Source organism: Onychostruthus taczanowskii, unplaced genomic scaffold, assembly GCF_017590055.1.
Source record: "Onychostruthus taczanowskii isolate IOZ18803 unplaced genomic scaffold, ASM1759005v1 scaffold149, whole genome shotgun sequence".
Taxonomy (NCBI): domain Eukaryota; kingdom Metazoa; phylum Chordata; class Aves; order Passeriformes; family Passeridae; genus Onychostruthus; species Onychostruthus taczanowskii.
This window is the reverse complement of record NW_024498674.1, coordinates 645,032-659,458: the sequence shown is the minus strand read 5'-3', so window position 1 is coordinate 659,458 and position 14,427 is coordinate 645,032. Positions and strand designations below refer to the sequence as shown.

The window sequence follows — 14,427 nt, the reverse complement described above, 5'->3', positions numbered from 1 at the left end:
CCCTATTTTCCAGTTCCTTGCACCAGCTGGGCAGAAGGAGGAGGTAGAAAATTCAGGAGTGAAGTTGAGCTTGGGAAAAAGAGGGGTGGGAGGAAGATATTTTTGGCTTAGTCTTTCTTTGTTACCATCCTATTCCTATTTTTAATTTGCAGAAAATTAATTTTCTCTTGATTAAGTCTGTCCTACCTTCAATGGTACTTAGTAAAGAATGTTTCTCTTCAACTCAACTCAGTCTTCATCTCAACTGATGAACTTTCTCAACCTTTTTCTCCCCCAGTTCTGTTGAGGAGGAGGACTGAGAGAGCAACTGGGTGGGCTTCTGACAGTCATGCAATGTTAACTCACCACAATAGTATGAGGATTTATTCTACTCAACAATCTTATGTATGATTTCTCTTTTCCTTGCCCAAGATGATTTTCTGTGTAACTGAAAAGGATAGAATCATAAAATGCCTTGGATTGGAAGAGACTGTAAGATCTCTAGTTCCAAATCCTCTCTGTGGGCAGGGATGCCCATGAAAATTACCTGAAAATCAATGTTCATGAGGCACAGAAGCTAGCATGTGAAACCCGAGTCTTTGACATCTGTCATTCTCTGAAGTTAATTGTCATTTCAGAGCTCTAAAGTACAGTCACTGTTTTTTTCACAGTCAACCAACAAAACAGAAAGTAGCCTTCTTAGGCTAATTTTTGGTGGGTTCAGCCTATTTAGTGACATTGCTTTCTCAAATATTTCTGTGCTTCTAATGATTTTAAAATCAGAGCACATGGTACTACAGGCCACAGAATGTTATATATTCTGCATATGTCTGTGCAAGAGGAAGGTCTTTGGGATTTCACAGTGGCTAGATAAAACATGTACAATATAAATTACAGTGAAACCCACTCTTAAAGAACGTTCCCTTAATTCAAGCAACAAAACTGCAGCTTTCTTATGAAAAGGAGCATGCTAGACAGAAAACTCTTAGGAGACTCTCTACAAACCCACGAGACAAGTGACTGTGGTAAGGTCAGTGTGCTCTGCTGAAACACTTATTATGAACTCCTGCTAGCAGCTGCAGCATAGCTGCATTGGTAGCTTGGTTATTGGCAGAAAAGTATTCTAGCTTGAGCACTGTAAAACCTACACTAGCTTCTCTAGGACCTGGTCCTTTTTTTGCTAATAAATGATCACCTGAAATACATGGTTTAAAGAAATCATCCAGTCTAGCTAGAAGAGAGGTGGCTAACAAGGTGGGCAGGAGTAGATGCAGGCTGTCCCTTCCATGACTGAAGGCTCAATTCAAGTTTTGCCAGAAGAGGTTGTGCAGATGCCAATTACTTTTGTATGCAGCTATCAAATTAATTAAAGCAACTGAAACTGCTATTATACTTCTGGAGTCCCTCCTTGCAGCAGAGTACTTGTGACAATCTGACCTTCTTCTTCACCAAAACTCTGACAAAATGTTTGAATTAGGTAGTGGTTGCTAGCAACTGTAGGGGACTGAGCCAGATTCTGCAGGAAGATTCAAAAGCGGGTTTACACTTCTCATAAGGCCCATAAATGCAGGATGTAGTGTTGAATGACTCTGACCCTCAAAGGAATACATCTAGTCAGAGGTCTCTTCAAGCAAAAAAAAACCAACCCAAAACCCTAAATGTCCTCTTAGCTACATTAAACTGCCAAAAGGCTGGAGTGAAGTGAAAAGTGTACCTGAACTCAAATGAACTAGAGCAGAATTTTACCACAGTATTTTTCCATTTCTGCAGGTGCAAATGTTGTTCCGTGTTGCCATGCATCTGCTGCTGTATTAGATGACACAGCATTGTTTCCTTAGCATACCTGTGTCGCCCTGATTTTGTAAGACTTTGTTAAGCCTTCTGATGTTTACATTCTTTCAACAAACTTTCTCACACACAGTTCTGTAAATAACCTATGTTTTGCATTCTTTCATGGAGGTGGAGAGAATTGATGGACCCTTGGTCTGTCCAGTGGCATTGGAGAGGTGGCACTGTCACCCTCCAATCCACTGTCACCTTTGGAAAACTATAAATGTTGGAGTCAGAAAATAAAGCTCCTCTTCTTTTTTGTTCCCCTCGAGAGCAGCAGTGTCTGTGTCATCATTTCGTGCCTTATCACAACATACCTGTTTGGAAGTCAGAAAAGTTACAGCACTGATATTTAGACTATCTAGCACTTGATAATTTGAGATATACTGCTCGAGATAAAGTTAGATGCAAAGGTTCATTGAATCAGGCTTTTTGTACTGCAAGGAGAAGTTCATACACATTTTGCTAAACTCAAAATCTGTAAAATGGAAAGAATGTACCCATAATTGCTGCAATTCCTATAACAGACTTTTTGCATAGTAGGAATCTGTTAATAGGCTGCAGTATTTCCTGATTAAAAGAAAAAAAATATTCCTTGCAAACTCTCAAATCCAGCTAATTTTAAAATATTTTTAAGGCATTTGAGAGCATTCTTTCACCCTTTCCATATGTTCTGTCTATTTACACCAATAATGCTTATTAAACTGGGACCCAGACTTAATGTTGCAAATGCTTACTTAAAAATTGTTATTGTAGAACCACAGAATATCCTGATTTGTAAGGGACCCACAAGGTTAATTGAGTCTGTCTCCAGGCTCTGGACAGGACACCCTGTTCTGTACCTGAGGGCATTGTCCAAATGTCCTGAACTCTGTCAGGCTGTGCTGTGACCATTTCCCTGGGGAGCCTGTTCCAGTGCCCAGCCACCCTCTGGGATAAGAAGCTTTTCTTAATATCCAATTTAAATCTCCCCTGATACAATTTCAGGTCATTCCTGCAATGAGATCTCCCCTCAGTCCCCTCCAGGCTGAGCAGACCAAGTGACCTCAGCCACTCATCATAAGGCTTCCCCTCAAGGCCCTTCACCATCCTTGTTACCCTCCTTTGGATGCTCTCTGATAGCTTAATGTCTTTTTTATATTGTGGCATCCAAAACTGCACACAGGACCCAAAGTGAGGCCTCACCAGCACAGTGTTCTCTGATAATTATTGCCTCTTATTGCTAACAATCTGTTGCTTCAAAAAAGTAAAACAAAAGAAAAGGATATACCTTACAGTATCTTCTGTACTAAAATGTTTTGGTTAGGTGGTAGCTGCTCCAGCTCTCATTCAGTCTTGATGATGGAGATGTCTTTGTGGTAAGAATGCTAAGCTACATCCCTGTATCTCTTAGGAAGGAAAAGTAAGATTCCCTAACAGGTAACCCTTGATACCTGCTGCAATGGGCACCAAAGACTTCAAATAAAAATAATAAAATTATAATTAAAAAAAAAGTGTGCTACTTATTTGATTCATTTGCCTACTTGAGAAAAGCTGGTATTATTTATTTTGTGTTTAGAGGTTATGTAGGGGAAGCAGCTCCAAGAACAATCTTGAAGGAGCATTCACTACATATCTGTATCACTGCTGACTATGTCATAAAGACCCTGAACCCAGCTGGGGAAAAGGTGTTCCAAATGTGTCAGCTCTAAGGAATGCTATGAATATGCAATAACTACTTTAGTTGGCAGGTTGTGTATAGTGAAATTTAATTTTTTTGGCTCAATAATTCTTTGTGCACTGGCTTCTTTCCCCAGCTCATTGGTTAATGTGTTGGGTTGAGATCAAGAAATTTTCTATTCCTTTTTTTCGCTGTATACACCGTGGTGAGTAACTTTGCCTGCTTTCTCACCAATAACTCAGATTATAACTCTCTTCTGTAAAACACATTTTTATGTAGTATGAAAATGAATTTTTAAAACCCAGCTATTTTACAGAATTTTATCAATGATTGCTACAAATTTAATTCTTCAGTCCACCAATGTGTTTCCTCTATTCTGTGTGTTCTGGTCTCCTTTGGGGTCTGATTTTCTGTCTGGCTAGTATTCACACATAATGGGATTCACCAAGGCCAGTTGCTAGTATGACTTCTTCAGGGATTGCGCTACATACAGTGCTGCTCAACCAGAGTTTATCTTCATTAGTTTTGTCACTTACACATTTTCATCAGGGTGTAATTAACTAGGTGGTGCATTAATGATTAATTGAACACAAACCCAACAAGCCCTCAACCAGGTCACACTCTTTTTTGAGTGAATTTAGTCAGCTTTTGCCTTACGGCTTCTCACTGGATGGGTATAACATCACCTGTGTTATGACAGTATGCATTTGCCACAGAGCACTTAAGCATTATAGGCAGACTGAAAGTTGGTGTTCTATACCTTTTCATTTAAAATTCCAGCATCATGCATATAAGTCAAGTTTTGAGACTGTTTATTGCAAATGTTTATGGGATCAAATTCTTTACTACTCAGACCCGTGCCAGCTATGAAGACAGTACATGAAGGAGAGAACAATGGGTGTCTTCCTTAAAGACCTAGACAAGCTTTCAGAACCTTCTCACACTTTATCTTGTGTATATATAGAGACATTATATATATTATATATATATATATATATATATATATATATAATAGAGACATTAACTCTGCCACCACAGGTGTATGGAATTACTTTTCTTTGAGCAAGTGTTGTATTTTCTTATATTATTTAGGAGTCAGCAAGTCTGAACATTTTTTTACTTCCAGTTCATTTCTTCTGCAGGTCTTTCTCAGCATGCTGCCCTGTATAATTGGAAGCAAGAGTTTATGATTCAGGCTCTTCTTTTTTTCTTTTTTAAATTCTGAATTGTCTGTCAAAATCTAGATATGTAATTAACTTCAGTGTTAATTGAAGCAAATCTCAAAGGGCAAGTAAGATAATCTTTGCAATATGAGCACAAATAAACTAAAAGTCTTGGGCTTAGATTAAAGACAGGACTAAATATTGTTACCTTAAAAATAATACAGTAAATTCAATAATAAAAAGCTCATTTCTAGCAAAATCATAAGTGCAATTTTTTGTGGTAGGAAATTTCTCTTTCATTTTATCCTGGAATTCCCCAGAGGCTTCCAGTGGATGAGTATTGTGTGCAGATTTTCTGATAGCATCGCATCACAGCTAACACACTACCTTGAGACAGGACCACAGGTTCTGTGTAAAGAAGCTCTATTATTTTCAGTCCAAGTGGAGACTAGGGGAGAGAATAAATCACCACAGTGTTAACACCACTAGCAAGAGCAGTCCTAGAAGACATTTCAACTGAAAGATCTTAGTCTCTTTGGTATGAATCATAAAGTGAGGCATTTCTTACTGGTCCACATTAGTGTCATGGAGAAATATCCCTGTAGTCAATTCAAAGGCAGGTGCAAGACAAGATTTTCTGTGTTATGCAGCACTTTCAGTGAATCTTTGATCTGTTTAGAGAGTTGATCACCTTAAGCTTCCTGAAGGAAGGCATCTGGTTCCTCATGCCTAGTAGCTCTTCCGCAAAGAGCTTCAAGAAGTTTAATGTCACTATCATGTACATCCAGATCTTCTCCCCAGGGAGATGTAGGTAGTTATCAACGTTTTTCTCCATGCTTAAAGATCTCAAAGACAATCTCAGTATGTTCTTTTCTCACGGCATAGCCCTGTTTCTGGCTAACCGGCTTTCTAACCTGTACAGATGGAACATTTGGGAGTTCCTTGGGCCATTGCTTCCACTCATAATACCTGAGAAAGTACACTGTCACTACCGATGGAAGGAGAAATTGGTAGGAATATAAAGAATGTACCTATGGTAGCCTGAACTTGTCTGGAAACATTTTCCATTTTTTGGTAATTCTACAGGCTCCAAGTGCTTTGACTCCCTCCTGTTTCACAATGGTCTCGCAAAGGGAGACAGTATGGCAAAGCAAAAACTCAGGTGAGCCTAATTTCTCACCTGTGCTATTTTAAGAACAGGCAACCTTCACAGCTCCTTTTGTCTTTTACTTTTGGCATCCAGAGGAATTCTGAAGTGGGGAACTGCAGAAAACAGCCCTCAAAATTTGGAGAAAGAATTGATAGGAGATGTGACAGATGGGAGGACTACACTGTTTTGAATATCACTTCTGTACTGGAAGCAGATGAGTATCTGAGTTTGAAAAAAACATAGTTAACTCTTAATGAAAAATGGAGAAATACAGTATTTGAATAAATGCTACTTTTTAAACACCTAAGCAACTTTTTTTTTTTTGTTTGTTTGTTTTCCAGTAGAATATCAGAATTGAAGTAACATATTAGTCCAGATATACTTGGAAATAAATAAGAAGGCGTGCTTTGTAAAGATTAATTCAATAGAATCTCTTAGAAAATAATGATGAGTTAACTATTTTCTTTCAAGTGTGTGAACTTTTGAACAAGGAACAAACAGTGTTTTAACTAGCAGTACATCTTCATAATAAAAAGCAAAAGGGGTAAGTGAAATGGCAGGAATACAGCTCCCAATTCAAAGTGACCCTACAACCAGTTTTGATGAGCCTACTAAAAACTCCCAAGATTGCTGTGTTACTTCTGAGGTTCATCTTTGGGTTTTCTCTCACAAGTTCAGCTATTTGATATGATACTATGTTCTTTTTCACTCAAGACAGAACAAAAAAAAATTTTTGTTAAGTCAATGGAAGAAAAGTGTGTTTCAAAAAGACCTCAAAAGGAAATAAATGTGGGGGAGAATACTTGTGCTCAGTTTATTCCTATACAAATTTAAACTGGAATTCTGACTTGAAGTATCGCTGATCATACTATAGGGTCAGAAGATGATCAGATGTAGAAATTGGACTTTAATTGCACTGTAAAGTTGGTTGCAATCTACCCAAGCAAATACTCATCATAATTAACATCCAGTCCATTCTAGTGTTCAATATTTGAATCATAATACATACTTGTCACAATTTTATCTTTTGTCTAAGTAAAATTGACAGATTTTTGAGAGGCTGCAGATTACAACAGGGGAAAAACTTAAAACTAAACCCTAGAATGCATTTGTACACACTGTTTTAATGTGAAATATTTTTAAGTTAGCTTCATTAAACACTTGAAGTATCCTTTCTAAACACTAAAACTTATTTTGGGGGATACTGATAATTTTTTTAAGATAAATTCTCTTTAATTGGGTTTTGCACAGTTCATGGAAGGGAGAAAATGCGCCATGTTTGATTATCGCCCTATTGTGATCCTTTAATTGAACTGTCATTTAATAGCCCTACCACCAAATCATCTTTCATTTCCGTTTTTGCAGCTTGCTTTAGGCAAAAAAAAAAAAATTCATATTTGTAATACAATTTTTATTAATTTCTAACTCAATGTCAGCTGGAGGAAAAAAGCATTATTCAATGCAAACACATGATAAGTGCCCTGGAATAAAATGAGAATTCCTCTTATCTACTGGGACAGAGAGTAGACAGCCCCTTTTATATCCAGAATTCAGATAATTCTCCATGATACGGGAAAAAAAAAAAAAAAAAAAAAAAAAAAAAAAAAAAAAAAAAAAAAAAAAAGTGCCAGACTCCGGACTCCTGGCAATAAAAAGTTTATTGCCAAAACTGACGAAGCCTGGTGATGAGACCTCCAGGAGAGAGGCGGTGAGCTCCATGGGGAGCTGAAGGGACCCGGCACACGCGATTGCTGCTTGAATTTATTGCAAGTTCGGCATCTTCAGCGAGCCTTGACGTGTCCTTGGGTCCTCTGACAGCCGCCTTGGCGCTCGGAGCCGCATGGGCACGGGGCCGCGTCTCCCGGGCTGCGCCGGGCGCCGGGCGCTGGGCGGGCCCGGGCGCGGCGGGCGCTATAAAGCGGCGGCGGCGGCGGCGGCCGTGCCATGGCAGGTGGCGGTGTCGCGGCGTGTCGGGGCGGTGTGGCGCTGGGGAAGGAGGGTGGATCCCTGTGGAGTGCTCGGGCTCGCGGCTCGGGCTCGCGGTGGGTCCGGCGGTGCCAGCATGGTGGATGTGTTCAGCGGGCGGCTCCTGGTCAGCAAGGATGGCCGCAGCGTGGACCCCGAGGAGGCCCTGCAGAACAAGGTCGTGGGCTTGTACTTCTCCGCCGGCTGGTGCTCGCCGTGCCGCGACTTCACCCCCGTCCTCTGTGACTTCTACACGGAGCTACTGGAGGAGACCGAGCCCCCCGCCCCCTTCGAGGTCGTCTTCATCTCCTCCGACCACAGCGCTGAGGAGATGGTGGGCTACATGCGCGCCATGCACGGGGACTGGCTGGCCCTGCCCTTCCACGACCCGTACAAGCAGTGAGTACCGGCGGCACTCGAACAGCCGTAATACAGCAGCTCCCCGGCACCTCCGCCTCTGCCCCGCCAGCCCACGCCTGCCCTCCTGCTGAAGTCCCTGAGCCTGGCTCGCAGCGTCTCCCGGCCCTGCTCCCGCCCCGAGCCACGGCTGCCGCTGGCTGTCACACCGCTTGCTCACTGTTTTTAGCCCGTCCCATGAGTAAAGAACGCGGTTTTGTGCTCCTCTTTTGGAAACCGAAAGATCTTTGAACACGAGTTAGTAAAGACCCCATGTGTTAAAGAGATGAGTGAGGTAAAAACGAATGGCAAGTGAGGATCGAGTGACTGCTCTTCAGCACGGTGGTCATTGTAACTAGGGCTGGTCTGCACTGTCTAGGTTAGTGCCCTGGGAAAAAGGCAAATGAAGAGGCAGCAAAACTTGTAACTGAACTACTTGAAGCTGAGGAAACTGTGAAGAATTTCAGACAGATACAGTATCAGCTGGAGTTTAGAGGTGGCATACTACACCTGGTAACAGGGGTGTAAAATTCCTGTGCTGTTCGGTTTCGAAATTGACATTCCTGTAGGCAGCTTGCTCATGAAAACAGCAGAAGGAAAGGGCATGACTGTGTGTAAGTAATGGGGTGAAGGATGATACCAAGAAGTTTTGATGACTTAAGTCAAGGATGGAGACTCATTTGGATGACTTTCAGAAATCTGATTTAGCTCCTATAAGTATAGACTGGTATTACAGGAGGACAAGATATTCAGGGTTACTAAAATGCCTGTAGACTTGAAATGTATGTTGAAATGTACGTTTCCAGTTACTTGAAATGTAACTGGAGACTTGAAAAGAATATAAATATTGATAAAGGGTTTTTTCCCCCTCTCTTTAAATGCGTCGATGGTAGAAAAATTTTTTCCAGGTGGTACCAAAGTCAAGAAGGTACTATGACTTTTAAATGTAGATTGAGCAATAAAACTTGCAGCCAAATTAATTAGTTGAAGAAAGAGATCTTTTCTAGTGCTTCTAGTAACTTCTATCTTTCCTTTTAATTCTAGATCCATCCCAGTGTGCTACCTGGTGTGTAACCCCCCAGCTACTCACTCAACAGGGAGCATGCTGGTTATTCTTGTTTTTTTTTTCTGTGCAGTTTGACAAACTCAAGAGCAAATTACTTGAAGCCAGTAACAATTTCATCCTTTCCTGGCTCATTTCTGGATGCCTACTACCAAATTGTGTTAGACCTTTTCCCCACTGGCTTAAATATTGTTTTGCATAGTTCTCTACAGTCTTCCCAGGCAGTAATTGTATTTGATATTTACTAATCATAATAGCATGCCGGCAAGTTGCCATCAGGAAATGTAGCATTTGAAGACCCTGCACCCAGCAAGCTGTTCAGCATGGCCCATGGGAATGTGCTTACAGCTTTATCCTCTGTGGATTAGACGTCTATTTCTGACTGCTCTTGCCCAAGTAATGCAGAGCAGAGGCAAAGAGCTAGTTTAATTGGCTTTTCTGTGTCATCCTGTAATGTCCTTCACAGTTCTGTAGAGAAGTGTGGCTTGTCCTGCCAGATGACTGTGAGATCACAATGGCTTACTGAAGAACAGAGTAGAGAGGAATATGAACAAGCAATGTTTTTGAAATTGTGTTTCTTGTGTGTAACAATGAAGGACTCTGTGGAGCTGTTCAAGGTGCTTAGGTTGGATTAACTGGTACTTTGGTGTCAGGGGCACTGGTGAACCATTGTAGACTTAGAGCAGATGTGTAGTCACTAATCCAAATTATAATTCTGGCTAGATACTAGTTCTAATTAAGAATATAATTTTTAAAATGGGTAAGATAATTTATTATTAATATTTTAAATTTTATTAATATTTTAAAAGTTCCATTGCAATTAATTGAATTGGCTAATTTTTTTTTGACTGTGTAAAGAAGGCATTTAATATCTTCAGTGAGGTTAAAATATCCTAGCTGGTTGCTTCAATGTTTAAGATATATAATTGCAGTATAGACTGATATATTTTCTAGACACAACAGAGCCAATTTTAAGTATGCCATCCAAAATAAGTATTCAAGAACAGAAGTATTGGTGATTAATTTTGTCTTAAGAAATAGTCAGTATTCATATTTGTAGTGTGTAGAAGAAACACTGCAGTGTCAAACCTACCTTCAGAGAAGCAAAATACTGAATCCAAAGCAGGACCTCCAGACTCTTCCATGCTGTCAGTCCTGACTATTTCCCAGAGATAGGACTGCACCTTCACTACTTCATGTGGTCATTGGCATGGAAATACTGCTCCTGATCCTTTGTGTCTGTCTGCAGGTTAATGTAATTTTTTTATTGCCTGAGGCACAGTTTTTTGATACTTGAAGACAGTATGGTAGGAAGTGAGCACTTGGAAGAGAAAGAGGGTAGTAGAGAGGAAAAGCAGGTGTTGGACAGAACATCAACAACAAAGGGTGTTAAATAGGACTGATGTTTTGATAATGGTACACAAAGACATACTGCTGCTGTATTTGTACTGAACCCTGCGGTGAAAGGCACCAGTTTGTGTGAGGGTGCCTGGTGTGTACAGTAGTTCCTGCAGGCTTCCAGGTAGGCAGGTATTTACTGAGTTGGCCTGTACAGCTCAGTAAAAATTAGAATCATAGAAAACGCCCATAAAAAGAAAATGAAAAAGTTGTATGTACATTTATATTAGGAGCTTTACATATGAGGGTGGATTGGGGAGGATGGGGTGTTAAAAAACAAAGGTAGAATAATGTTAAGTATCTGTGCAGTTAAGAGAAATTGCTTAGTTCTTAGACTTTTTAGGCTGCTATTGCAAAATCTCAGCAGACACTTTAAAATTGAATCCCAAGCATGTGACGTGCATGCTTATGACATGTTAGGATTTGTGTTAAGATTTATGTTATTTTATGTTAAGATTTAGCAATACAGAAATTTCACAGCTAAAAGAAAATACACCTGTGTACTGCAGGACATACTGCTAGAAGCAGATGAGCAAGAAGGCCATCACTTTCACATGACAGCACTTCCAAGTGAAAGCTGTTATAATTCAAGTGTTGTCAGATATCACATTACACATGTGTATAAAATTTATCATTTATGTTCCCAAGATTAGATTATATTACATCTGCCCTGTGTTGTCTTCATCTCAAGAATGGTCTTGCACATAGACCTTAAACTCTTATGTAAAGATACTTGTGCCTCAGCCTGGATAGATGGGGGAGAGAATGTGGAGGGTGAAAGTGAGAACACTTAGGGGTTGAAATAAAGACAATTTAATAGATAAAGCAAAAGTAAAAATACACTGGCAAAGCAAGATACGAAATTAATTCACTAATTCCCATTCACTGACAGATATTTAACAGCTTCCGGCACAGGGTAGCCTCATCCTGTAATGATTGCCTGGGAAGACAAATCTTCTGGCTCGGAATGTTGGTCCCTTCCCCCTCCTTTCTTCAGCTTTTACAGCTAATCATAGTGTTACATGATATGAAACATCCTTTGGTGCTGTGAGATCAGCTGTCCCAGCTCTGCATCCTCACAGACTCCTGTGCACTACCAGCCTACTCACTGGCATAGCAGCACAAGAGGCAGAAAAGGCCCTGTTGCTGCATAAGCACTGTTCAGCAATAGCTAAAACACTGGTGTGTTATCAGGGCTGTTTTGGTACGCACCATGCGAGCTGCTGTGAAGAAAATTAGCTCCCAGCTAATGTCTGTATTATCTAGAAATAAAAAATCTGTGGTCTCAAAAACTTTCATCCAACCTTCTCATAAGAATAAAAAGATCTAACAATGGTTATGACTTCCAGTTTGTCTCAGTCTTAGTGTCATGGGTTTTTATTTCATTTCTATTTATGGTTTAACGATATCATGAGTTGCCATTGGAGTTAGTCCCATGGCACATATGTGGTTTGTGCAGGTGAGTCATGGGATTTTAGGTCCCTATCAGGAAGAATGATCTTAATAAGTTCTAAGAAGTAATTTTTGTAAGCACATGTGCCTATGTACACAGTGATTAAGAAGCACTGCTGCAGACCACTTTCTGAGCCTTCTTCAGGTCCACCGATCTTGAAAACTGCACACAAATGTGAGCAAAATCTGTGCACACTTCAGTCTGGTTTGATGCAGGCAACCTTCTGCCCTGAGGCTGTCTGAACAAGGTGCCATACTGGGCTGGATATATGCATTCCCTTAGGAAAGTAAAGTGTAAGATTCCAGTCTGCATACCAAATTCCATTCCTTCAGTCTCCTAGTGCTCTGTCTGTCATTGCTACAATTGTGTAGCAATAAACCAATAAAAAGTGTCTTCCACCCCTCTTGTTTGTCATTCAGGTGATATGAGGTGATAGTAATTTTACAGGGCTTCTATGCATACTTGCTTTGGAATGTGTTTTTTTCACCTGTTTTAGCAGATTTTGGAAAGTTCTATGGGGATTTTTGGTTGATTGCTTGTGTGCCACAATTCATTGAGAAAGGAAACCTGGTCCATACCCATTATTGCTGCCTCTGTGCTATTTCCTGCTTTATTGCTCAGCCAACATAATGGCAGAGCAGTATGCTTCACCTGTTGATTTTTCTTCTCTTAAGAAAAAATGCAGAAGAGAAAGCACATTTCAGGTATGCCTCATCTGGGTTAGTATTTCACTTAAGTCTTATATTTCAGTATTTTTTTCCTCGCAGGAAATCATTGAGAATGTCTATGTATTAGTGTCAAGCATTTTTTAGCATTGTCTACATTTTTTTCATACTCAAATTTCTGTAGCTTTTGAACCTGATACAGCAAATGTTCTTGCTTGTGGTGATGGTGCTCAGGCAACATATTTCCATTTAGTATTTTAAGTATGCTTTGAGAGAGATAATGTTAGTGTTTTGGAATTTAGCTATTCTTTTATTGCCTGTTTTGTGTCTGTCCTCTGCTTCTTCTAAAGGTAGAGAGGAGTTGAATTTTTTTTTCTTTGGCAACACAGATGGGTGGCTCTTATTCCAGATATTTTGATTGCTCACTTTTCTGTGTGTAAAAGGCTTATTTCACTGAGGGAGCTTAAGGAATATCTTCAGTGTCTTCCATTTACACAAAAAGCTTAAGCATCGTGCTTTCTTTAATGGTGATTGCAGGAAGTAGCACTGTGGGACACTTGGGTGAATTTGCAGGAGAATGAATATCAAATGCTGATCTAAGTGAGATCCTTCTCCTGTCTGTAAAAAGGACCCCAAATTATATCTGGTTTGGGTTAGTAAAAAAAAGGTGTAAGATTATATCAAACTTTGCTTCTATGGACAACTTTTACATCTCCAGGAGCCTCTGCTCCTGTGGAAACTGCAGGCAGCAGTGATGAGCATATACAGGAAGGGTGCTGCAGCTCTCTTAACTCTCAGAGCTACATTTCACTGTGCAGGCTTCCAGCTGTGGTTTGTTCATCTCCTTACACTACCCAGTGCTGTGCCTCAAACTCTGAGGAAACCCAGGCTTCTGCTCTCCCAAGTGTCCTGACCAGAGTAGCCTTTGTAAAGACACTAGGAGTTTTCTTAAAATGCTCCTAATGGTGTGTTTTATTTTTAATTTTTTTTCCACAGTGATCTGAAGAAGAAATACAACATAACAGCAATTCCTAAACTGGTGATTGTGAAACAAACTGGAGAAGTCATTACTGACAAGGGAAGAAAACAGATCAGAGACAAAGGGTTATCGTGTTTCCGGAACTGGCTTGAGGGTGCAGATATCTTTCAGAATTTTTCTAGCTAAAATGTTGACAAATAAAAGCCAGAAAAGACATTGTGGAAAAGTTGGTAGAGCTTTGAAAAAACTCTTGCTTTGTTCAGAATGAGAAGGGTAAGGCTTATTTATTTACCTTTTCTTGTAAACAAATTTTAGGTTTGACTTGAAAACCAGTTATTCCAGTGTCATAAAATGCAATTATGCTTGTATTGTTTTATCTGTGATATTTAATATGAACCACAATGTTCCAAATAATACTGAAGAACTTCAGCAGAATGGGCTGTTTAGACAGTAATAATAGAAACCTGTGAAATCTATGCAAACACTTACTTTGCAAAGTCTAAATAATAAATGCAAAACTAAAAATAAATGCAAAAAATATTTATTGATGATTTTTTTTTCAGGTGATTAGCACATTTTATTAAGAAAATGAAACTGTTTGCTTTAATAAATTACTGTTTATGAAATATGTCTCATGTATTTCCTTATCTACCTAAACAAGAATAATCAGAAAATTTCATGACTTTTAAATAGAACACATTTGTTTGTCAGTACTGAAGAAATGTT

The 14,427-nt window shown here is 39.7% G+C and overlaps 1 protein-coding gene across 1 annotated transcript; it reads left to right on the top strand.

Annotated features, from left to right (window-relative positions):
* The first annotated feature begins 7,826 nt into the window (after window positions 1-7,826).
* NXNL2 (nucleoredoxin like 2) lies at window positions 7,827-13,887 on the top strand. Its single transcript, XM_041398465.1, has 2 exons — window positions 7,827-8,146; window positions 13,719-13,887. The coding sequence occupies exons 1-2, from the start codon at window positions 7,845-7,847 to the stop codon at window positions 13,885-13,887; spliced, it is 471 nt and encodes a 156-aa protein (XP_041254399.1). The 5' UTR covers window positions 7,827-7,844.
* The last annotated feature ends 540 nt before the right edge of the window (window positions 13,888-14,427 follow it).

Excerpts from the sequence above, each read along its gene's own strand:
- NXNL2 (XM_041398465.1), top strand. The coding sequence starts at position 7,845 with ATGGTGGATGTGTTCAGCGGGCGGCTCCTGGTCAGCAAGGATGGCCGC. Across the intron at positions 8,147-13,718 it reads TTCCACGACCCGTACAAGCA|TGATCTGAAGAAGAAATACA; the intron begins GTGAGTACCGGC and ends TTTTTTCCACAG.